Genomic DNA, 25,575 nt, shown 5'->3' on the forward strand with positions numbered 1-25,575 from the left:
TTTGTTGCCCTTCTCTGCACCTCTTTTTTCTATCTCCCTCCAATATCCTTTTTTTGAAGATGCGGCGACCAAGAACTGGACACAGTACTCCAAGTCGCAGTGCTCGCATCTCACTGCTTTATATAAGGGGCACTTGACAATCTTTGCAGTTTTATTATTATCAATTCCTTTTCTAATGATCCCCAGCATAGAGTTTGCCTTTTTCACAGCTGCCATGCATTGAGTTGACATTCCCATGGAACTATCAACTAAGACGCCTAAATCCCTTTCCTGGTCTGTGACTGATAGCACTGACCCCTGTAGCGTGTATGTGAAGTTTGGATTTTTTGCCCCTATGTGCATCACTTTACATTTTGCTACATTGAACTGCATTTGCCATTTCTGAGCCCACTCATCTAATTTATCAAGGTCCGCTTGGAGCTCTTCGCAATCCTTTGTGGTTCTCACCACCCTACATAATTTGGTATCACATCTGCCAAACTTTGGCCACCATCACGCTTACCGCACCCCTTACTTCCAGGGTCATAATATTTATGAATAGGTTAAAGAGCACTGGTCCCAAAACGGATCCTTGGGGGACACCACTCCCGACATCTCTCCATTGTGAGAACTTCCCATTTACACCCACTCTTTGTTTCCTGTTTCTCAACCAGTTTTTAATCCATAGGAGGACTTCCCCTCTTATTCCTTCATTGCTGAGTTTTCTGAGCCTTCCCCTATATGTGATTATCATCTAAGCTGCGCTGTGGAGATGAGCCGGGTTCACATAGCAGGTGAAGATTCTGCCACGATTGCTCTTTTAATAACACATCCGTCTTCACCCCCTTTGTGAAGCACAAAAAATGGAGCGGATGATTATCCTGCATTTATAGCAATCCTTATTCTGCATGTCAGGGCGGCACACAAAAAAATGTCACTGAACTTGAAATTAGTTTCAGGTTACATACCTGTCACTATTGAATCGAGCTGTCTGCATTCTGAAATCCAGGTTTATTTGGTTACTGTCTGGAAACCAACCATATCCAGGTGGGGGGTTGTGGAAAGGCTGGAGGAGTTGGTCAATGCTATCCCCCCCCCCTTTTCTGGATTTTAAGTTGCAAAATCACTTGACAGGGCAAGGAACAGCTATAAATGCATTCCATTTAATACTTGCCAACTTGATTTTACACAGTTTTTGGCAAGAATGTGGAACAACTTAAAATGGGAAAAAATAGGTTCCAATGACCTTATTACTACTGCATACCAGACTTCCCACAGCTATTATGAAAGGCTGCTGTGCATGTGTTTACTTACAATGTTGTCCTAAACTGGGTTACTTCCTTCTAGGCCCATTAACCTGCATGGACTCTAAAAGGTATAACTGCGCTTAGGATCTGAGATTAACATTCATATATACCATTTATTCAAGAGAAGGAAGCCTGTGTTGTTGGGAATGGTTCTCAGAGTGTCAAAAGTTGGAAATAAAAGGGCGACAAAGTCAACGAGGTTTAGGAAACAGAATTAACACTTTGGGAGATTGCTAACAACTAATTGGTACTCTGAAAACTTTCTTCTTTAAAGATGGAAACATAAACAGCTGGTAACTTGGAAAACTATGCAATAGAAAGGTTGGTTTCCCACTCTCCAAGTATGCTAAGCTTATTAAGGTATTAAGTAGTTTTTTCCATTGATAGCGTTGTGAAATATTTTTAAATGTCCTGCTAAGATTAGTCTGGGAGTTTTAAACAACAAGGCAGAACTTCTCTAGGACCCACCCCACATGGCCCAAAAACAGCACCCCTGGAACAGTAAAAACACTGTTTAAAGGGCGCTGTTCACACGGCTACTGACTCTGCATCGAGGCAGCGCTGCACTTTCCCCCAGAAACTGGAGGGGAAACGCTCCAGCCGGCGCCATGCAAATGGCACCGGGTTGGAGATGCAGCTTTTAGGTGCCTCCTGCTTTCCCCACACGTACTTTGTCTCCCTGTGGAGCTCCGCAGACACGGGGAGACACTGCTGTTTGACCCCCAGGGGTTGGAGGGCAGCGTGGGCATGTATCCTAGTCCCTGCGGAGCTCCACAGGGAGAAAAGGTAAGTGTGGGGAAACAAAATGAAGGTGCCTCCACATGGAGACACCTCTGTGGGCCGTGGCTGCTCTGGGGCCGCTCGCACCTCAGCATGCGAACGGTCCCAGGACCACACCAGCATCATATATGCCGATGTGCAGTTGCTGCGGGGTCCTGTGCAGAACAGGCCTAGGATCGTCATTAACCTGACATTTCCAAAAAATGACTGACCTTTAAAAAGGCCTGGGGAGAATCCAGCACCCTTAACATCATGTTGCATCTATCAGGGAAGAAGAATGGGAATGCAGACACCAGGCAGCTGGCGTGAAGGCACTTTCGTGAGCATCTTTCTTATCCTAAGAGTAGAAAGACTTTTACCAAGTGTCAGGGAGAGACAATACAGTAGGGGAACTTTTTTCATCATCATCACAGCCTTTATTGGCATTAGGAATACAGTAAAATTTAAATTTATATACAAAACATAAAAAGAAGATTCAACCTGAAATAAGATTGACTGGTACGGACCTAATAAGATGGATTAATTCAGTCTACCAACACTTCAGAAGTTGGTTTCGTTTAGCTATAACAGAGATTAAAAAGTTAGAAACGTTTTCACAAATTAAACTACCGGGATTCAAACTATTAAGTAGTTCATCAAACCCGCCAATGAATTTTCATTTAACCCAACAAGGAGGGGAGACATATACATTTTCCTATGAAAGGCATGAATTGGGGATGCCAAGAGGACTTGTTGAATTGTCCCGATTTCATTCAGTTCACATGGGCAAAGTCTATCCTCATAGGGAATTTTATCGAATCTACCAAAAGTCACTGCATTGGGGATGAGAACTCTGTTGTTTCACTGGAGACTCAAAAGACATAAATGAACCTGCTGGAATTATCAGCCCATTTCCAGCAATGGTCCTGAGTTTAGGGAACTTAGTAGCATGATTACAACCCCTCAGAGTAGATTTTTCTTCTTCTTCCTGGTCTCTTTCCTAAACTCCTTTATAAGGTTGTAGACCACACAGAATCTGACTAATTAGGGAAATCTGACTAATTATACCAGTCTGACCCAAGTAGCCCAAGCTAACTTAAGATGCTAAGCATGGCCAGCCCTGGAAACTACAGACAGTGGAGGGCAATGATGAATGTCTCTTGGGCTGATTCCGCATGGGCCAAAAACAGCAGTGTGAAAACGGTGTGAAAATGGTGTAAAAGGGTTTGAAACGGTGTAAAAGGGTTTATACTGTTTTCACACCGTTTTCACATCGCTGTTTTTGGCCCATGCGGAATCAGCCTTGGTTTGAAAACTTTTGAGGCATCCATATATCACCTGTGATTTGACAGCCAAAAAAACAACTCCTCCCTCCCCAACCCTATTTTTATGCCTTTGTATTCCCATCCATTCTTTCTGTTCCTACATTTAACTCTTTTCAAGTCAGGAGAGGTGTGTGTATTTTTTTTTGGGGGGGGGGGGGGGGGTTGTCTGAAGGTATAATTTATCTTGCTGCTTGTTTTAAAAGCCATATTCTCTTCATAAAGGCATCATCAAGGCATTAATATTCCAAAGGTTGCTGCCTTGTTTCCGAAGCCATGCTATCTCCCAGGTTTAAAGTTGTGCTGAAACAAGAATTTGAGCTCTCAGTTCTACAAGCGTCTATCTTTGCTGGGCCAATCTCTAACGCCTCTACAAAACTGTCTGCCCCTCCCTGCTCTAGATAAAGAGCACTTCAGGAAGATGGTTTACTTCAGTCTTACTGGTCATTCACACCTAGATTAGAAGCAAGATGCTTTCTTTTGTTTCAGTAGTTCATCAGAATGTGTGGATTTAAACCAGAAAAGAACATGGCAAGGCATGGGCCAACCATGCTAGCATTTCTTTTGGAGGAAGACATTTCCTTGGAGACCTCCTAACAGTATTGTTGGTGGATTAAAAAAAAGGATAAAAAGCTAGCCATGTCTTCTCAGTTCCTTTGAAGATGGAAGCTAGGGAGCCAGCGTGGTGTAGTGGTTAAGAAAAGGGGCGCTCTAATCTGGGGAACCGGGTTTGATTCCCAACTCTACGACTTGAGCTGTGGAGGCTTACCTTGTGAACTAGATTAGCTTGTGCACTCCAGCACATGCCAGCTGGGTGACCTTGGGCTAATCACAGTTATTGGAGCTCTCTCAGCCCCACCAACCTCACAAGGGGTTTGTTGTGTGGGGGGAGGGGGAGGGGAAGGGAAAGGAGATTGTCAGCCCCTTTGAACCTCCTTACAGGAGAGAAAGGGGGGATATAAACTCAAACTGTTCTTTTCTATTCCTTTTCTCAGGAGAGATACCAGAGGCTACTGATCCCACAGCCATATCAGAACTGTTGCTGCAAGGCAGGGGAGAATTCCCCTGTCAATTCTAAGCCTTTCTATTTGGCTGAGTGGTTTCCTCTCCCAATTCTCTTTCTCTGGATTGCTCTAGCATTAGTCTATTTTGATGATTCACAAGTTTCTAAGAAAATAAACAATGTCAGGGGTATTCCTGGTGGTGTGAACTTTTGACTGTCCGTGCACAATTTGAAAATACTATGTTCCAGCAATGTTTGCCTATAAAAGATGATTTCTTCAAGCTCTGTTCTTGGTATTGGGGCGATGTCCACATTCCAGTTTGGTACAGTTCCTTTGGTACATAGCTCACCTGAGCTTAGGCACATTTACTCTTTAGAGAGCCGCCTTTGTTCTCCACATATACCTTCCCTAAACTTCTACAGGAAAGCCTACTTTGTCAAATGCCATATCAGTGAAAGCAAATTAGTCCTGCTCAGGATACTCTAGCATGGGACAGGTTCAGTCTGTCATTTTACCAGCCCTGGGAAGATAACTTTTCAATTTCCCTAAACCAGTTTACCTGCCTGACATTTCCCCTCCCCTTCCATCCCCTCCCTTGCATGCCACCCCTCACTCACTCCCCTTCCCTTGCACGGCACCCTCCCCCTCCCTCTCCTCCCTCCGCTAGGGTGCGTGGGCCATGTCCAGATGCCGGCCCCTCCCCTCCCTTGCATTCAATGATCTTCAGTGGTGAGATTTTTTTCATAGCTCTGATTATTAGTTAGCATGGTTGGGATTCCTTTGCACTGAGGATCAGGGCCTATGCTAGGATTGCCTCCTTTCCCCATTGGGACATGTTGCAGAATCTTTTATGTGGCGAGGGCTTGTAGCCCCTTGGGTTATTTGGTAATATTCATTTTTATTCATTTATCACATTCAGGATGGTACTTCTCCAAGCATGGTACATTCAATTCAGGCTTCTGGAGTCTAGAGTTGCAGCTGGCATGTAATTCAGTTCACCAGAAGGAGGGAGGGGTGGCATGTAAGGGAGGGGGAGGAAGGGGTGGCATGCAAGGGAGGGGAGGCATGCAAGGGAGGAAGGGGAAGGGGGCCTAGCATCTGGACATGGCCCACCCACCCTAGCGGAGGGAGGGGGAGGGGAGTGAGTGAGGGGTGGCATGCAAGGGAGGGGAGGGAAGGGGCTAGTCACAGTTCTTCAGAGCTCTCTCAGCCCCACCTACCTCACAGGGTGTTTATTGTGAAGGGGAAAGAGAAAGGAGATGGTAAGCCCCTTTGAGTCTCCTTACAGGAGAGAAAGGGGGGATATAAACCCAAACTCTTCTAAGTAGACTTTTGGCAAATAGTTGCAATGGGACAATGACAATAGGCCTCATCTCCTCTGAAAGCTGTCAGAAGACTGCCTTTGAAGCTGCACGTGGAAGTGGCTCCCCTGAGCTATCTGATTTTCAAGGAGAACAGGAATTCGTGGTTCTCAGGGAGGGGTTGTGACTCATAGGCACAGCACCTGCTTTGCATGTAGTAGGTCCCAAATTCAATCTTGGCATTTCCAGTTAAAGGCAATTTCTCTGCCATACTGAGCTAGACTAACCAATGGCATGTCTTGTTTGTTCTAAAAAGCACAAGCCCCATTTTTTGCCATGAGGGGACACAGGATAGCTCATGACGTGAATTCAAAGCACAGAAAAAGAAATTCCACCTAAACATTACGAGGAAAAAATTTCTGTCGACATTTTCTACCCCATGCATAATTTTATAGACTTCAATCATATCCCCTCTCAGACGTCTCCTCTCCAAACTAAGGAGTCCCAAACGCTGCAGCCTCTCCTCCTAAGGAAGGTGCTCCAATCCCTCAATCATCCTCATTGCCCTTCTCTGAACATTTTCTATGTCACAATTTTTGTGTCTCTATTCTCCTTTATGGGAAAGTGTTTTGTTTTCCCTTTTTCAGGCTTCCCGCACGGCAGGAAAGCACTTTGGAGAAGATGGGGCGGTGTCACAGTGCTGTTCTTGCCCTCCCGTCAGCACTGGATTGGGCTGTAAATCATTTTCTTTCCTAACAAAAAAATGGATGGGTCTCACAATATTTCTGAATGCAAGAATTAGGATAATTATGAGTTCCAAACAATTTTAGAACTCATTGTGGGATTTTGAGGTGCGATATTAACATTTTTCATTAAGAAGGTCCACATCTAGGTGTTCTTACTAATGCACAGCATATATACATCAAATAATATAAGAATTCTTATTCTACAAAGAGCACTGGGAGAAGGAACAAGGTTTTTCCTTGAGAAACAACCATTGGACAAGTTCTTACAATACGTTTTAGGCTGTAAACCAATTTTTGAAGAGGAGGCAAGGCAGAAGCATCATAAAGCCAGGCCTTACCAAGAATAATTTAACATGATTGTAATTGCCCATATTACGTGATGACTTAGCAGTTTTACTTTTTCCAGGTAAACGCCCTCAGAATTTCTCTTGGAGACTTGGCCCTATGTAAGCTTGACGCTACAGGAAAACACTTAAAAGTTATGACGCATTCGTTTGGCATACCTAGCCATAGCCTAGTTCATATGGTGTAACCTTCTTGTTACTAGGGCTGTAGTAGAAGTTTGTGTGCCACCCAGGTGTAACTCTAAGGACATTACACCCCCAATATACTACTACAAGCCTGTCTTCCAGGAAATTACCCAGCAGAAAATGACTCGCCCAGTCTCCAAGAACAGTTATCTCGTGTCTTACATAAAAAAATGGTAGGATGAAAAGCAAATATAAGTTGATGCCAGTCATTAAAATGAACAGCACTCCACAGAACGATCCAGTTCTCACATCTGACCACGCTGTTAAAATTTGTTTTGGCAAACATGCACATCAAGGAACTTGAAAAAAATTGGTTGGCTAAAATGAAGTACATTTTGCTCTTTTGCAAAGTGTTAAACCTTGATTTGATTTAACTATTTGTATGCCACTCTGTATTTTTAAGATACACAACTTCCTTAAACTGAGTTAGGCAATTGGCGTGTTAGCCCAGTAGTACTTCTTTGCTTCCAGTTTTATTCCATTTCTCCAAGCCCACAGCGATATACATGATTCTCCCTTCCTCCATTTTATCCATACAACAGTCCAGTGAGGTTCTTTAGGCTAGGAGTGACTGGCCTAAAGTTACCCTCTGATTTCTAGCATGGGGACCACTTTGGAATACTCCCCACTTAATTTGTACTTTGCTAAATGCTCTTTCTCCTCTCTTCTGCATATAACTTGCTCTTACAGCCACTGGAAACAAAATGTTATTATTAAGGCATGACTGCCTCTGGTTACAGCAAATTTGAAATTTGAAGTCTGAACTGTACAGCGATTTTATCAGCATGAAGGAAGCCCCCTTTCCTTGTTTGTTTGGTTTTTTGGTGCGTTTCTGGTACAATCGCCCCTTGTCCTCGTAACACATTTACGTTAGAGGCTTCTTTTTTTTTGCTATGTGTGGTTGCTGTATTGCAGCAAGATCAAGTTACAACCGGTTTAGTAAGTTATAAACCCACAAGATAAGAGATACCCAGACCTAGGACAATTTGGTTGAGATTAGCTTCAGTGTACCTGATGGACTATCTCACGGGAAAAATTTCAGCAGAGTGCAATTTTTTTCTCTGTTTAGGTTTGATTTTTCCTCACTTCTGCTGTGTATCTCGTTACCCTTCTGGAAGATCTGTCAGTTTGGAACTATCAATCGATAAAAACTGACACCTAAGAATGTGCATTTTTTTTTAATAAAGCAAGATTATGTGGGTTGAATAGAAGTCAGTCAGTCAGTCAGTCAAACCTTTATTGGCATAGCAAAATATACATAAATAAAACTAACAAAATAAATGGAACCATACTTACTGGCATGTAGAGGACTTCCTGGTACACCAGTTTGCTGGACAATGGACATTACATTTGTTTTCAATAAAGGGATGGCTGAAATGGAGGTCTGCCATTCAATTACTTGCCATGGTCAACGCTGGTTACTTCTGAGATCTGATGAGATCAGATCAGCCTGGGATATCTGAAAGGTTCTTGGGCAGAAAAGCAGAAAAGAAATAAACTAAGAATGACCAAATGCTTTTCATAAACTCTGCAAGTAAATATTTTGGGATATAGCTGCAGTGTGCTACCACTTTCAACATAGAAAGGAAAGGTGCCTTTGGGGAACCACAATAAGGTTTATTGTTTACAGCTGACAGAGCTTTTATCTTTTATGGAAGAGAATGTTCCTCATCCAAAAGAGATCTCTTACCAGGGACACATTTCAACCACAAAGATATAGAAAAGAATGTACAGAAATCAGCAGGATCTGAGTCTGTGCGGTCCAGATTTGTGAGCTGGGATTTGCTAAACAATAATCGGATTTGATATACTGCTGTGGGATTGCACTAGAATTGGACTGAAGAAGTCCCGTCACTTTGAAACAAGTTGGTGATTAAAATACTCCAGTTTGAAAAACACAGATGGACACTTCAGAAATGGCTAGAATATATCTGGGAACAAGTGACACTTGATATTTTCGATATATTAACCAAAAATAAGACATGGCAAGATAAACAGAATGAAATTTTGAAGATATGGATAATATACATGGACTGGATGAAAGAAGCTCGAGTCAATGAAGAAATATGGGAGAAGAGGCTACAGAAAATGAACTCTTACTGCTGTTTGTGTGACAAAACTATGAGGAAGATGAAAGGGGGAGAGGGAGAAAAAGGGGGAAAATGTATTGCTTGAAAATGTATGAAGAAGGAAATTATTATAAACTGTAAAATTCAAATGATACAGTAAAAAAATTAAAAAGAAAAGAAAAACACAGATGTGACAGCAATCGTGCTATTTGCCTCCAGTCGGGAGCCCCCTTTCCCCTTTCTTTCCTGGCTGAGTTGTGTCGGTTGACAATGCACCAAAGCTCAGCAACAAATGGAAAACATGTTTAAAAGGCCAAAATGAGAAGAAGAAGAAGAAGATGATGATGATGATAATAATAATAATAAGTATAATAAAAAGTATCCAGCATATTGATCTTGTTTGCTGTGTATAACTGTTTTTGTATCAATATAATAATAATAAGAATAATGATAAGTATAATAATAATAATAATAATAAGTGATGTAATACAAAATCCAGCATATTGATCTTGTTTGCTGTGTATAACTGTTTTGTAATCAATAGGTAATAATAATAAGCGACACAAGCATGTTGAATATTGCCGATCCTTGTTTGCTGTGTATAACTGTTTTGTATCAATATAATAATAATAAGAATAATGATAAGTATAATAATAATAATAATAATAATAAGTGATGTAATACAAAATCCAGCATATTGATCTTGTTTGCTGTGTATAACTGTTTTTGTATCAATATAATAATAATAAGAATAAGTGATGTAATATTGATCTTGTTTGCTGTGTATAACTGTTTTGTATCAATATAATAATAATAATAAGTATAATAATAAGTATAATAATAATAATAATAATAATAAGTGATGTAATACAAAATCCAGCATATTGGTCTTGTTTGCTGTGTATAACTGTTTTTGTATCAATATAATAATAATAATAAGTATAATAAGTATAATAATAATAATATATAAGTATAAGTATAATAATAAATAAGTATAATAATAACTATAATAATAATAATAATAATAAAATAAGTATAATAAATGTAATAACGTCAATAACAATGTAAATACAGTGCAGGGGGAAGGAATATCTCCTCACTTTATAAAAGAGTTCCTTACTGACGAGCCCGGCTTCCCCCTCAGCTCCCGCCCGCCTTCGCCTCAGCGCGGGGAACGCCTCACGAGGGCCCGAAAAGGGCCGGCCCGGCTGAGGGGAGGCGGCGCCATTGGACGCGCCACCGCCGCTGCGCTCCAGCCGGCCCAGTCGCACAATTATGAGAAAGAGCCGCCAGGCCTCTCCTGCCGCCGCCGCCGCCGCCGCTACCGCCATCGTCGCCGCCGCCACCGCTACCCTCGACGCGGCCGCCCTCTCGCCCTCGCCGGCTCGCGGCCTCTGGAGAGCCCGGGGATTCGGCCTGCTTCTCCTCCTCTTTCCCGCCAGGCCCCGCGTAGCTTCCGAGCTGAGCGCCGATAGATGGAGACAGGCCCCGCCACCGCCGAAGCCGAACCACGAGCAGGAGCCGCTGCCGCCCTCATCGCAAGGCGGGAGGAGAGCCGGAGCCGCCGACCCTGAGGAGAATGGTGAGGGGAAAGGGGGAAAGAGAGGGCTTCGCAGCGCCTCCTTCCTCCATGCTCGCAAAAGTCGACGGGGCTCTGAGCTCGTGCAGAGTGCTGCTCGCTCCCCCTTCGATCATGCTCGTGGCTTGAGGGGAAACTTGGGGAAAGCTGATGCCAGGAGCTGGGCCAAAGCTCTGACTCCTGGCATGGATGGTATCTGGGTTTTCCCTCCGGAGGTTTTCCCCGGGCTGAGGGAGAGGTGGGTGGAAGCCGAGGGGAGATGGTGCCCCAGGCCAGGGCAGGTAGTACATTCACACCCCCTTAAAAAGATGCTGCCCCGAGGAGGTTGCACCGTGATGCAGAATTGGGGTGGATGCAACCAACACTTCAAACAAAAACATTTGCATCCTCAGGCTTACTAAATGCATACCATAAACATGCCCCCAAAATGGATAATTTCAAACGTGCAACGGCAAATTAGGGTGGCAACTTCACAAATGCTAACAAATGCAGCAACTTTTAACAGTCCAGTTTTCCTTTCAGTCTGCTACTGGAGAGACAACGCTGTGATATCAAAAACATGTTGATGTCTGTTGTTGGACTGATATTTCAGACTGAGATTTCTAACAGTTATATAATGACCTTCTTCTCTAAAGCAATTTACAATCCTAATAGCTTAAGGTCTAAACCAACATATGCTTCATGCCTTCCTTTCAGGGCACAAAAATGCCCACAAACAGTCTTGACATAAATCAGTCTTGTAATTAAAAACCCACTGCTGATCCTCCACTTGTAAATTAGATGTGGGTCGGATTTAAAGGACTGTGGGCAAAGATCCAGGTCAGGGAAGGTAGTAGATTAAATCCCACCCGCCCAAAAAAGGATCCTGCCCCAAGGAGGTTCCAGTCTGAATATCGTTATGCATACAACGCTCTAACTGTGAGTTTCAATCTGAGATCATGCCTAGAACTTGGCTTAATTCCTAGTAGGGGTCTGGCTCATGCGCTTCTGAGAACGAGCGGTACGGTTGCCACATCTTGAATGAATCATTACCCATCCTTTTGCATATGGCAAGGAAGAGAAAGGCTTTGGAAACCTGATCTTCCTTCTAGGTGGGGGGGAAAGTGTTGGGGAAGCTACTACTTGTCGGAGTTGACTCATGGTTCGACGCCTTAGCAAAAAAAAAGACAGGCCCCTCTGCCAAGGAGTGTTCAGGCTTGCTCTGTGTGCAACATCTTGAGGATGAGTTTGAGTTGAGGTTGCACGTAAAATGTGGCTTAGTATCTTTTGCTGGCCTGTATTGTTAAAGATGATGAGCCTCTGAGAATATACAGAGTCTAATTGCCTGGGCAGTGAATAACCATTGCTCATCCTCATGTTTGTGGCCTTAAGATTAAGCTCTTGGCAACCCGCTTATCATCTTGATGGCGTTTGGAGAGCAGTGGTGAGAAAGACGTGCCTGAGGACTACAATAATTAGGCCAGTGACCCGACTCCCTATATCTGTGGTATAATCATATCTCCAGGATACGGAATTGTTATAGATTATCATATCAAAGTCTTCGCCAGCATGGCCAATTGGCCATGCTGGCAGGGGCTGATGGGGATTGTGGTCCATAACATCTGGAGTGCCAAAGGTTCGCCATCACTGCCCTATATAGATAACGCTGATTACCGATGTAATATTTACACAATAAAAAGACAGCGTTCTTCCCGGAGTAGTCTACTTGGCGGTTCTGTTTGTGACACCCTCAGCGCAGGGTTTTGAGTTCCATCTTATGCTATGCAGTGTCTCACCTTTGAATAATCATTGCTCATCCTTATTCGCATGGCCTTAAGGAATAAGGTTTTGAAAACCTGCCAAGAGGGATCTTGAAGAACAGGTGTTGTGAAAGACCTGCCTCAGGGCTGCCATCAGTCAAAGTAGGCAGCAGGTAAACCCATTGTATTAGTCTATAAGCCGGAAATGTGGGACTCTGCCCCCAAAAGCTTACAATTTGAGACTGCTTTTTGTGTGTGGGGAGGGGGGGGGCAGGCTTTTGGTCAATCCCTACTTTGTCCTGGAATGTTCCCTAGTTACTATTATTTGTTGGTGTTGTTAAAGGTTATTAGCCTCTGAGAATGGGCAGAAATGTAGTTGCCATACCACAGGCAGTGCTGAGACATATGACATAAAGGGGTAAAGGCTTCTAGGCAGGTTTGAGTCCATGAACCTTGATATGTAAAGAAGACCATGGTGTATGTCATATAGCTCTTGGATCCTGTGAATTTTTTCTGTCAACCAGTGCATACTCCTACATCACAAGAGACTGTTTTGCTGGACCTGTGTAGGCTCTGGTGCTATATAGGGGTCTCAGTATATGATGCGCTTTAAAACCGGGATCCTATTACAATTAGAATTTAAAGACTGTGCTGCATGCTTTAGCCCTAAGCGTAGCTTTGAATCAGAATTTGTATTCATCTCCAGAACCTAGTTTAAGGCTTACCCTCCCCAAATCATATTGTAAAGGCAGCAGAACCTCTGAACATGTGCTGGGCTCTATACTGTTGAGTAATCATAGGCATCTCTCACATACATGGCATTCATGGGTAATGGCTGCTAAGCATCTGTTTGCCCATGAATGTGTAATAGCCAGTCCTGTATTTTTAGCTTAGTGACATAATTGTTCACTGTTCTTAATTGTTATTATTGAACAATGTATTGTAGACTTGGGGTGCTGTGTGGTTTCCGGGCTGTATGGCCATGTTCTAGCAGCATTCTCTCCTGATATTTCGCCTGCATCTGTGGCTGGCATCTTCAGAGGATCTGATAGTAGGAATGGAAAGCAAGTGTTACTCCTGGGCTACAGTCATTGTTACTCCCAGGCTACAGACTTCTTTGTGACTCACATGCCAGGCTACTCTATTCAGAGGGCCTCACCTTTTGACCTCACAGTATATATACTCCACTTGCTTTCCATTCCTACTATCAGATCCTCTGAAGATGCCAGCCACAGATGCAGGCGAAACGTCAGGAGAGAATGCTGCTAGAACACGGCCATACAGCCCGGAAACCACACAGCACCCCAGTGATTCCGGCCGTGAAAGCCTTTGACAATATATTGTAGACTTATCTTTCATCAGTTCATGTGCACAAGTTTATAAAAAGTGAAAAGTGTACAAAACTAAGATTTACACACCTTGAAAGCTGTAATAAAAATATGTGCTCTGGCTAATTCTCAAACATCCAGTGGTGTAAAGATGTCTTTATGTGAAAGGCAAAAATGGGTGCCTGTCTGCAAGGAATTTACAATCTAAAGGAGGGATGCTTTCAGTGTCTGGCCCATTAAATACATCTCCACCTTTTCCTTGAGGCCACATCTCAAATTAAGGCAAAGGAGGGAGCTCTTTCTGTACTCTTGTCAACATAATTGTGTCCCCTCCGCACACCACCATGCAGAGAGACCCATTAAAGTCTTCTTTTGCCGCCTCTCTTTTGGGCGCACGTGATGTAGATTTCTGTAGGGGGTGATGAAATGAACTCAGACCTCATAGGAACCCTTAGATTCTGTGAGAGTATATTTTGTGTGCCAAATAGACTCCGAATCCTTGAACACACTCCAAAATGGGATCAGCCACAGTACCACAGAAGCGAGCATTTCTTAAAACGGAAATGGGCTTCTCTGACATGTTCCTAAAATTAGTTCCATGGAGGTCATTTTCTTCCCCTTTTGGATCCTGCAGTTTCCCAAAGTAAAGGAGACATCCCCAAAATCGATCAGCCCCTTACATTTCCAAGCCAGTTACAAATACAGTTGTAGAGCAACCAAGTAAGGGGTCTCTCTCAGCTCGTTGGGACTTTATGGGGCAGAAGAAGAGTTTGGATTTATATCCCCCCTTTCTCTCCTGCAGGAGACTCAAAGGGGCTGACAATCTCCTTGCCCTTCCCCCCTCACAACAAACACCCTGTGAAGTAGGTGGGGCTGAGAGAGCTCTAAGAAGCTGTGACTAGCCCAAGGTCACCCAGCTGGCGTGTATTGGAGTGCACAGGCTAATCTGAATTCCCCAGATAAGCCTCCACAGCTCAGGTGGCAGAGCTGGGAATCAAACCTGGTTCCTCCAAATTAGATACATGAGCTCTTAACCTCCTACGTCACTTCTGCTCCCACAACCCTTTAACATTCTTGTACATCTCCCTTAATTTGGGAAACTTTATATAGCAGTTGTAGAACTTACTTAAGCAGGAAGGGGAAGGTTCCACTACATGCTGAAAAGTTAGAGCTTTCTCCCTAAACATATTTACTGACAAAAGGCTTGTTTGGAAGACCAGAATTCACATCTAAGAAAGTGTATTTAGGATTATAGTACAAGACTGACAATTTATAATGCAGGAAGCATTCTCATGTTGGTTTCAGTTCTTCGTGTACATTTCTTCAATCCAATTGTGTTTCACTTTTTTCACAGAGTTCTTAATGCAGTTTTTCCATCCTTTGTGATTTTTCTGGAAGTAAAATATCTCCTGCTGTGTTTCCCAATATGTACTTGGGCACAGTGACAAAGATGGAAAGGTGTCACTGGCTTCATGCAAAGTGCACTTTACTATCTCACAGTGCAGAGTTAAGTGCACCTATGCCCTCTGAAATAATTTTAAGTACACCTAACACTGGATAGGGTCAGGCCATTAATTTCTTGGAGGCAGCGGGACATGCAAGTCAGAATTAGGAACTACCCTTCTGTGGAGCTTTCACAACGCACACACGTATGCACGCATGCACTCTCTACAGCTCTGTATACATTAGTGAATTCAGGGTTTGTTATCCCAGGCTAAGTGATTTGAGCAAACAGGATTTAATAATGCAAATTGCTAGTTTCATTAAAGTTGTTAAATGAAACTATGCCAGAAGCAATTTGAAAAGGATGTATACTTCTACTTGCTTTCATTCTAGTTGCTTTAGGTGTGTGTTTATGTGTAGGTGACCAGGGAAGGCAGTGGCAAGCCACCCCGTAGATGCACTGTGCCTACTGAGTGTCATGATGTGACATCACCACATGGGTCAGTAGTGACCCAGTGCTTGCATAGGGGAGTACCTTTATGAAATTCCTGCATATTTTAAAATTTCAATAATAAGTTAGATGTGACAAATAGTTCTTTTCTAAATATTTGGCGCACCATGTGACTTGGACTAAGTCACAGGTGTCAAATTCATGGCCCTCCAGATGTTATGGACTACAGTTCCCATCATCCCCTGCCAGCATCATACTGGCAGGGGGTGATGGGAACTGTAGTCCACAACTTCTGGAGGGCTGCGAGTTTGACACCTATGGACTAAGTGGTAATTTTCGTGTGTGTGTGCATGCTAGCAGTTAATTCAAAATAGCATATAGAAGTCCAATCAGGGTGACTTTCAAGTGTTACCTATATTTGTATTGTGCTTTCCTTAAAAAATTAGCACACATGTTAAACAAAGTGTTCTCAAATGGTTTGAAATTTATAATGCAACTCTCTTTGTAGGAAATGAATTATTTCAGTTATATCTCTTTAAGAACTAATTCTAAAAGACTGTAAAGAAATAGCCCTGCAGAGAGTAAATCAGATGAGAAACTTTGTGTCAGCTATTTCTCAAAGTCAATGCAACTATTCCATGACGAAAGTGATATTTTCTTCATGCATCTGCAGAATTGTGTGTGTCGCTTATATAGAGGCTCAAAGCTATTGCAAGGTTAAACTTCTTAGAAATAATTTAACTGTCTCTGTTTTCATTGTGGGTGTTGGAAATACTTGGGAACATTTTAAAATGTGACCCCTTGTCCTCAGTATAGATAATCGCCTCTGTGATGGTCTGATAAGACTTCCTTGTTTGGACCCTTTATGTAGCAGACAGCTTTAACTGGAATTCATTTCACCTTTTCCCAATCGGCACCAGGCTGGCAGCATTCAGTGGATTCTTTCATTTGGCGTGACTCAGCATGAGGTTTTTTTTCATGTTGTGTAAATAAGTTATGAAAAATTATGAACTCGTTTAAAATAAAATCAATCGCCTAGGCTGTTTTCCTCAGGGCAGTTAGTCTCTCTGCTATGATTATTAAGTTGATGGCGCCTTCGCGTTGGCATTAAAAAGTAATAACAGCCTTGATGAACGCAGCTTGTCCGAAAGGCCTGCTTTTCTGTTAAGTGCGTAATGCACGACTGATCTCAAAGTTCCCTGTAGGAATACATGTGCTCAATAGGCTTCAGTCCAGGGAACTTCATTGCTCATATTGAGAAGTCCGCAATAATCTGAAGCATGCACATTTCCTCCGGACGCTCACAAGTGCTTAACTTGACACGATAAGAATGCAAGCTTTTTTTGGCAACTTGTTTACAAGCTGTATACTCGGCTAGTAGCTTTTGGTCTGACTTCTTTCTCCGCATTATTAGGAACAGTGTAAAACTAAATAAACAACCGTTGCTTTATGAGGGCCAGCCAAGAAGATCCGGATAGTTTGGTGTTCTTCAAAAGCTTATATATAGGGTTGTAGATGTTGGTTGGCCTTAATGAAGGTGACATATTCCTGTCTTTTTGAATTTTGTTCCAGTGGACAAACATGGTTACTTGTTTGTTAAAATTAGTTTTTTCTTAGATAGTATATGGGGGTTTGCATGGAATGGCAGGAGCAAGGAAAGGCTAGTGGTATTTATATACAATTGTTAGAGCGCTGTGACATAGAGAAGGTAAATACAGCATTTTTTAAAAACTCCGGCATTCACTTCAGACTTAACAGTTCTTCCCAAGAGCAGTTTTGTAGGATGGGACACTATTATGGGTGGTTTTGGTAATAAGAGCCACTCTTGTGGTCTTCATCTGTTCTTCTAGCCAGTGATTGTTTCTGTCTGATGTATCAAGATCTGCTTTGTCAAAACCTTTAGTTCACTTCTGTTTTGGCTGAAGCACTTGCATTTTACATTGATTTCAAAGAAACAAATGCCTTTTCTTGCTAGTCTGATGCAGAGATTTAATAATGGGAGTTGGCAGTGAAATTGAATGTGTTGCTGAACTTGAGATTAAAAATTCATTTCCAGTTTGAGCAGCTTGATTTTGGAAAGGGGACAGCGTGCAGTGGACATTTGTTGAGAAGTACTTGGAAAGATGTAGATAAAGTGACTTAAGAAAGCTATTCCATATTTATAGTCTTAAAAAACTAAACAAAGTACTATGAGTGGTTGCATTAGTGACTATTTTAACTTGATTCAACTGGATTTTCTCTGAATATGCATCTCATAAGGGAACAAGAAAACCTTCACTGGGTATTCTTTTGAGGGCAAGGCTGTAAAACCCAGGCCATAGTCCCTTGGTGAGTGTCAGGATCCCTCTAGGGTTTGATTTAGGAACAGCTTATAGACCCTAAATCCAGAGGCTTCAGCAGAACAACCCATCTTAGAAGTGTGGTAGAGTCCCTGGTTCAATCCTTGACATCTCCAGTTGAATTGGTTATGTGAGAGACCTTTGCTTGAGACCCCAGAGAATTGCCACCAAACTAGACAGTAACACCATGCTACTGGACAGATGATCTGTTTCAGTATAAGGCAGTTTCATGTGTTCAAAAACCATCTAGTACAGTGATGGGGAACCTTTTCCAGACCGAGTGCCCAAATTGCAACCCAAAACCCACTTATTTTTCACAAAGTGCCAACATGGCAATTTAACCTGAATACTGAGGTTTTAGTTTAGAAAAAAACAGTTGGCTCCGAGGCACATGTTACTCGGGAGTAAGCTTGGTGAAGCAACCGTGCAACACTTCGAATGGATGAATCACGACCCTAGGAGAGTTTACTCAGAAGCAAGCCCCATTGCCAGCAACTGAGCTTACTCCCAGGTAAAGGATCATGCCAAGGCCAGCCTAGGGGTATGTGTGGGGGGTGATTTTCCGCCCCCCAACATAATGAACTCTGTGCACATGTGCCCATAGAAAGGGCTCTGAGTGCCACCTCTGGCACCCGTGCCATAGGTTCGCCATCACTGATCTAGTAGGAAAGGGAGTGGTTGAATTACATCTGCGCTGGGCCATGTTCACTGAACTCATATTGATTCTTCATCTGTTTGAAACATAAGTGGGAGCAAAAGTTGAGCTAACAGATTCCACACTTATCAAATGCAGGACCCTGCTTTTGTGTGAAGTGTCTCTTAGCTCAATTACATACCTGGATCTTATCTTTGCAAGATATGAAAATCTATTACTTCTGAGTAAATTCCTGAAGGAAATTAATGTCGGGATTTGTTTCCCAAGTATTCCTTTTGGCTTCAAGTGAGGATTATAGAAATTCCTGGACAATAATCTGGATAACTAAATGCAACCTGGATGTTCAGAGGCACTGCATATGTCTGGATAGTAACTGTTTGAGAGCCAGCGTGGTATAGTGGTTAAGAGCAGGTGGATTCTAATCCGGAGAACGGGATTTGATTCCCCACTCCTCCACCTGAGTGGGGGAGGCTTATCTGGTGAACCAGATGTGTTTCCGCACTCCTACATTCCTGCTGGGTGATCTTGGGCTAGTCACAGTTCTTGGGAACTCTCTCAGCCCCACCTATCTCACAAGGCATCTGTTGTGTGGAGAGGAAGGGAAAGGAGCTTGTAGGCCACTTTGAATCTCCTTACAGAAGGGAAAGGTAGGATATATTCATTCATTCATTTAGCCTTTATTTGGCATAAATGGTAGGATATAAATCCAAACTCTTCTTCTTCTAATAATAATAGGCGAGATGCTTTGGCAAGCTTTGTGTCTTTAAGGAGTACTTTAAAGGGGTGTTGTGGGGTTTCTGGGCTGTATGGCCGTGTTCTAGTAGCATTTTCTCCTGATGGCCATACAGCCTGGAAACCTCACAACACCCCAGTGATTCCAGCCATGAAAGTCTTCAAACAGTGCTTTAAAGCTTTGGTTTAAATGTGGCCGGTAGTTTGACTTAATGTTATTTTCTGCATCTAATTCTGTGTTTGTGTAATATAATAAAATGTTTGATGAAAACATTCCTTATTTTCCCTTCAAGTTCTAAATATGGCTCATGTGGCTGGTCTTTGCACTGTTACCTGGATTGATGATGTTTAACAAGTGTTTGCTGTCTTGATTGCCTGCTTTCTTGGCTTCAAAAAAAGGCTGATGAAATAATGGGTTGTAAGGATTTGTTTAGATACTCTACCCTACACCCACCCATCTTGGCCTTTCATAATAACTGATGTATGGTTTGAGCGGGGTGTTGGGGGGGTGTTTCTTTAGATGAGTCCTGTTGCCATCACAAAATTGAGTTTCTCTGCCTGGGCCTGTACTGAATATGTCATCATCTTCCCACCCTGATTATAATGTACAGTTTCCTAATCGGCTACTGCGGACTCCCACATCAAGCAAAAATTAATGTTGCAGTATTCCTTTAAAACAGCCCAGGCTCCGTTTTTGTTTGCACAGCCTTACGTAAAACTGGATGCTTCCTTCCAGTACATATTGCCTTCTTTCTTGACATAGATTATATAATTCAGAAGTGTCCAACTCTGGTGCTTCAGATGTTCTTGGACTACAATTCCCAACAGCCCCATGGCCATGCCAGCAGGGGCTGATGGGAACTGTAGTCCAAGAACATCTGAAGCACCAGAGTTGGACACCCCTGATCTAATTTCTGACGACTGTAGTCTTTTCTCAAGCTCAGTGATTCTCAGACTTAATCACCTGTTTTGAGTTTTAAAAATTTCATGGATCCCTGAACTTTATTTTTTCTTAGACAGCCCCTCTTCAAAGAGTTCCTGGAGAGATCACTGTACTTGCTGTTTTCTTAAAACAATACAGTAGGAAGTTTAGTTATCTTCATTTTAAAAACAACTGTTGAACAAAATGTTGATATTGCCTGTACATGCCCTACAAGCTCAGGATACAGAGAGCAGCTGATTCTGTAGTGTAGGCCCTATCGGCGTAATCTTTGCTGTCTTGATTGTCTAAGAACTTAGTTCCTAGAGGAAGTGATTTGGGCTGGAATACATTCCCAATGAACTTGGGGTTGTAGTAAATACATTTGTTTTTCCTTCAGATGAGCTACTAAAGTAATACGGTTAATCTTCAGACAGTAAACATGTAAGAGAACAGCACTGACTGTGTTTGTCTTGCTTGGCAAGTGGCTAATATGAATGATTTTAGGGTGACAAAACAGAGTTCAATTATGTCTCTGCTGCTAGTTCATTATATAATGAAGCTCTTTGCAGTGCAAGTGTTTCCTTGTACTAACTTTTATAACCTAAGGAAAGATTTATTTTTAGTTGCTTATACTTATCACTAAGCTTCTGGGACTTTGTATGGATACTGTTGGGCCGCCTCATCCAAAGCCGTCGGAGGTGGGATGTGGCGCTGTTTCAGCACCATCTGTCCACTTCCAAGAAGACTCTCCAGCAGCCTGGGGAGCAAAAAACACAAAGAAACCCCCTCCCCACCAGAAAGGTCATAGGGCTTACAGGAAAGTCTGAGGGTTGGGGCACCACACTCCAGGCTCTACACTCCAGGTGGGAGCCGAGGAACGTTGACTCCGCCCCAGAAAGGCCCGCTCCAGAAACACCCCCCCTCCCACTGGCATCCATTTGGGACACCAGCGAGCCCTGCCACAGCCTGGTGGGCAGCTGAGGGGTGGGCAGCCGCCGATGCGTCTCCTTCTCTGTTGGGGTAAGCACAAGGCCATGCTGCTTCCCCAAGCCCTCCCCTCCCGCATTGGGCTGTTAATTGTTTAAAAATAAGAAAGGTAATTGTTCAGTTTGTTCATGTAGTGGAATTCCTCATAGGCTTTCGCAGCTGCTGACTCCTTTGGTTGTGAAGTTGCCCAGATATGAGTGTGAGACTTCAAGGGGATCTGGAAAACATGCAGTGTTTGACTATTCTGCTGTCTGTTTAGCCAGATTATAGGGGTATATCTTGGATCACGTGACATAGGAAAAGGAGTTTCATAGATAAACTTCCACGCCGCACAGCTGTTTGAACCGTTCCTGCCTCCAGCAAGCTTTGTGTGAAGCTGGCATTAAAATACACTTTCTGTTCTGCAAGAAAGCCGTTAGTCTCTTAAATACTAGGGGTGTATTCGTTCTGACTCTCCGTTTGACACAGTGATGGGGAAGAGGGGCAGCATCAGAACAAAAACCCTTTAAACTCCTTTGGCAAGTCCGGAGATTTAAACACTCTGCTTTTGCTTTGAAAAAGGGATCTGTGTACTTGGGGATGGAAAGATGATACTTGATGTGAGGATTCCAATTCCCATAACAGCTAAAAAAGAAGATTGAAAAAAAGAAAAAGAAAAAACTAAAAGTAGCAGCTAGAGTGACGCATCTATGTAAGAATGAGTTTGGTGAAGGAGAGTTTGGTGAAGGATAAATGCGGAGTACCTGTTTTATCATGTCTCCATAGTTGCCCTGTATGTAATATGTTGCATTTATCACCTTGCCCCTTCATCGCTATCTGATCATCAAAGAGGAGCTTCAGTAAGTGAGACGAGACAAAACTCAGGTTCACGTGATCTTGAATGGAGGCCTGGGCTTCATTCACCTTGTCGGACAGATTTCTCTACTCAGTCGGGAAGGGCAGAGTTTTGCTTTGATAAAAGCGATACGCTTGCTGAAAAATACTTTATTCGATCAGCTGATGGTTTTGTTTTAGATTTCATTCAACTCTTTGACATAAATCTCAATTATGTTCCCGCCCCCCTCCATAGGCTATATTTTGGTCCTTTTTGGATCTCTGTGTTTGGAGAAGAGCTTAAGTATAGCTTGGTCTGTACGCTGGCTGGCTATTGCTTCCTTGTCTTTAAGACATAGTAATTACAGAAATAGGTAACTTCAGAATTGCAACAAGAACCAGGAAGTGAGACGTCTGTGGGGTTTTCCTTGGAGCCTCAAACTGACAGCTGTAGAAAATGGGAAATTTTAACTTTGTTCTCTTTGGTTAGGTAAAACATTCAGGATTATTTTTAAATAGAAGTGGAATTTCTCAGCAAAATATTTCTGAAAGCTCAGAATAGCCAATTGCAAGGCCTCGAGGAGTGTTGATACAGGAACGTATAACAATTCTGCTCCCTTAATGTGTGTCTCAAAACAAATGAAGCCCAACTTCTTGGCAATTGCTTAACTTTACAAATGTTTATTTGATCAAGGTAGTGTAGTTAAGACAAAGGTTGCTTTATTTTAAAAAGTTCTACCTGGCCCCATCTTTCTGTATTTCTGTATCTGAGACATCGTATGTCATGGTAAACAGAACAACATGGCAAACCCAAATGTATCTATGATGTTTTTGGAAGGTAGCGCCCCCCCACAACATAGAGCTCCCCATAAGTACCCCAACATAGTTCCCATAGAGCAGGTGGATTCTAATCTGGAGAACCGGGTTTGATTCCCCACTCCTCCACCTGAGTGGCAGAGGCTTATCTGGTGAACCAGATGTGTTTCAGCACTCCTACATTCCTGCTAGGTGACCTTGGGCTAGTCACAGTTCTTTGGAACTCTCTCAGCCCCACCTACCTCACAAGGTGTCTGTTGTGGGGAGGGGAAGGGAAAGGAGCTTGTAAGCCACCTTGAGTCTCCTTACAGGAGAGAAAGGGGGGATATAAATCCAAATCCAAACTTGCAAATGTTTTTAGGAAGCAGGTGAAGCCAGGTAGGGCTTGAAAAGGTTGGGGACCCCATTGTAAAGTTTAAAGAAATAAGATGCGTTGGAGCACTTTGACTTTGGAAAAGCGCCACTGGAATATGAAGGCCCATAGCAGTGATGGCGAACCTTTTAGAGTCCGAGTGCAAGGGGCGGAGCAAAGGGAAACTGCACCCGGGGTACGCGTGTGTCTTGCACCTCTGCCATGCCCCGTCCACCCCTGCCCTGCCCTGGAACGCCCCCAGAACGCCCTGAAACAATGCCACCACACCCCCAGAATGCCACGCCCCCGTAGGGGCGCATGCCCAGTGCACCCCTCGCCTCCTTGGCTCTATGCCACTGTCGAGTGCCCAAACTGGGGAGACGGCACATGTGCCCACAAAGAGGGCTCTGAGTGCCACCTCTGGCACACATTCCACAGGTTCGCCAGCACTGGCCTATAGCATACGTACTGTTCTAGATCCGTTAACAGTAGTTGCAGGTTATGAGATTGCCATTTTCCCTCTCCCGCCCACCCTTTGCATCAGCGGCAGCTTTAAGGACTAACTCAGGGTTAGTGATTGCCTTGATCCTCCCTTAGACAACCTGGTTTCAGAGCCCTGGTTTATAACAAACCTGGTAAGGACACCGCCACACTGCATTGAAAAAAGGACACCGCCACACTGCGTTCAGTCTCTAGTCCACTGAAGTTGAAGCTGGAGTGAAGTAGTTCTCATAACATGTCAAGCCTCCCTTTCCTTTCTGAGAAAGGAAAGCAGCTCATTGAAGTGAAAAAAAAATACATTACAAGAGTATAATGTTCTCCGGGGCATCCCCAGGGTATGGTTTTGTGGTAGTATCGACATTACGCACAATTAAGGATACCTCAGGAAAAGTTCTAATACTTTGTGCGTATCCTAATTTAAAATAAATGAACCTTGTAAGCAATTACTCACGTTTGTGTTCCGGCAGCAGGAAGAAAAATGCGGTTGTTAACTAACTGCTTTGTACGTGTGAACTTAGCATGCCATAACGTCTGCATCAGGCGCTCAGTTTCTAAAATGAGATGCATTGGTTTTAAGTGATGATAGGGAGATAACAGGAGGTTATGTTCAGAATTACTGCCTTGCGGCTATTGCTGTTGGAGCCTGTTACACATTTGAGGTGTTACAGTCAACTGGGCATGGATCACATCTCAGTCCCATGATAACCATGTGTTTGGCTAATAAGTATTTCTGTTCAGCTGGGCAGTGACAGTGTAAATGGAATATATACAGGGATATACAACAAAATGTTTTGGAACTGTTTTAGAAGAAGAAGAGTTGGATTTATATCCCCCCCTTTCTCTCCTGTAAGGAGACTCAAAGGGGATTTCAATCTCCTTTCCCTCCCCCCCACAACAAACACCCTGTGAGGTGGGTGGGGCTGAAGGCTCTGAAGAACTATGACTAGCCCAAGGTCACCCAGCTGGCATGTGTTAGAATGCACAAGCTCAGGTGTCTGCAACCTGCGCCTCTCCAGATGTTCATGAACTACGATTCCCATCAACCCTTGTTAGCATGGCCAAGTGGCTGATGTGGCAGGGGCTGATGGGAATTGTGGCAGGGGCTGATGGGAATTGTAGTTCATGAACATCTGGATAGCCGCAGGTTGCAGATCCCTGCACAAGCTAATCTAGTTCACCAGATAAGCTTCCACAGCTCAAGTGACAGAGCAGGGAATCAAACCTGGTTCTCCAGATTAGAGATCATCTGCTTTTAACCACTACACCACACTGGCACACCATGCTGACTATGAAGATCTGTTTTTCCAGAAGGGTTTTGCCATTTGCTTTACAGTATTCAAAGAAGAGCTGATATGTTTTGGTTTGCCATGTTTAGTAGTATACATATTTAGATAATGTACAGCAGTGGTTCTCAACCTTCCTAATGCCGTGATCCTTTAATACAGTTCCTCATGTTGTGGTGACCCCCAACCACAAAATTATTTGTGTCTCGGTTCTTAAGACCATTGGAAATATGTGTTTTCTGATGGTCTTAGGCGACCCCTGTGAAAGGGTCGTTCGACCCCCAAAGGTGTTGCGACCCACAGGTTGAGAACCACTGATGTACAGTATTTTTTTTTATGTACAGTATTGAAATGTTTGTTATACCCGTAGGTACAATAGACTTTTCCAAGTCCATGTATCTTCTCTGAAGCTGTTGAGAGCTTCAGCTGAGACTTTTTGTGAATGGCTGGTGCACATTTGTTATTTGTAAGGGAGTGCATGAGCTTCATGCTTGCCCACACAGCAACTATAATTTGACCTTATTTATTAACCACCAAAATGCCTTTGTTTCTCCATCAAGATTCGCAAACAGCGAGCAGCTCTGTCCTTGTTCACAGGGGCGTACAGAGACCATCGAA

General features: G+C 43.2%; 1 protein-coding gene across 1 annotated transcript in view; it reads left to right on the forward strand.

Moving 5' to 3' along the window:
* The first annotated feature begins 10,291 nt into the window (after positions 1–10,291).
* Positions 10,292–25,575, forward strand: part of TRPM7 (transient receptor potential cation channel subfamily M member 7) — a 72,277-nt gene continuing 56,993 nt past the window's right edge. The window contains 1 exon segment of the mRNA XM_048481851.1: positions 10,292–10,599. Coding sequence (XP_048337808.1) covers positions 10,597–10,599 — 3 coding nt within the window. The 5' untranslated portion in view covers positions 10,292–10,596.

This window comes from Sphaerodactylus townsendi, linkage group LG17, assembly GCF_021028975.2.
Source record: "Sphaerodactylus townsendi isolate TG3544 linkage group LG17, MPM_Stown_v2.3, whole genome shotgun sequence".
NCBI classification, from domain to species: Eukaryota; Metazoa; Chordata; class Lepidosauria; order Squamata; family Sphaerodactylidae; genus Sphaerodactylus; species Sphaerodactylus townsendi.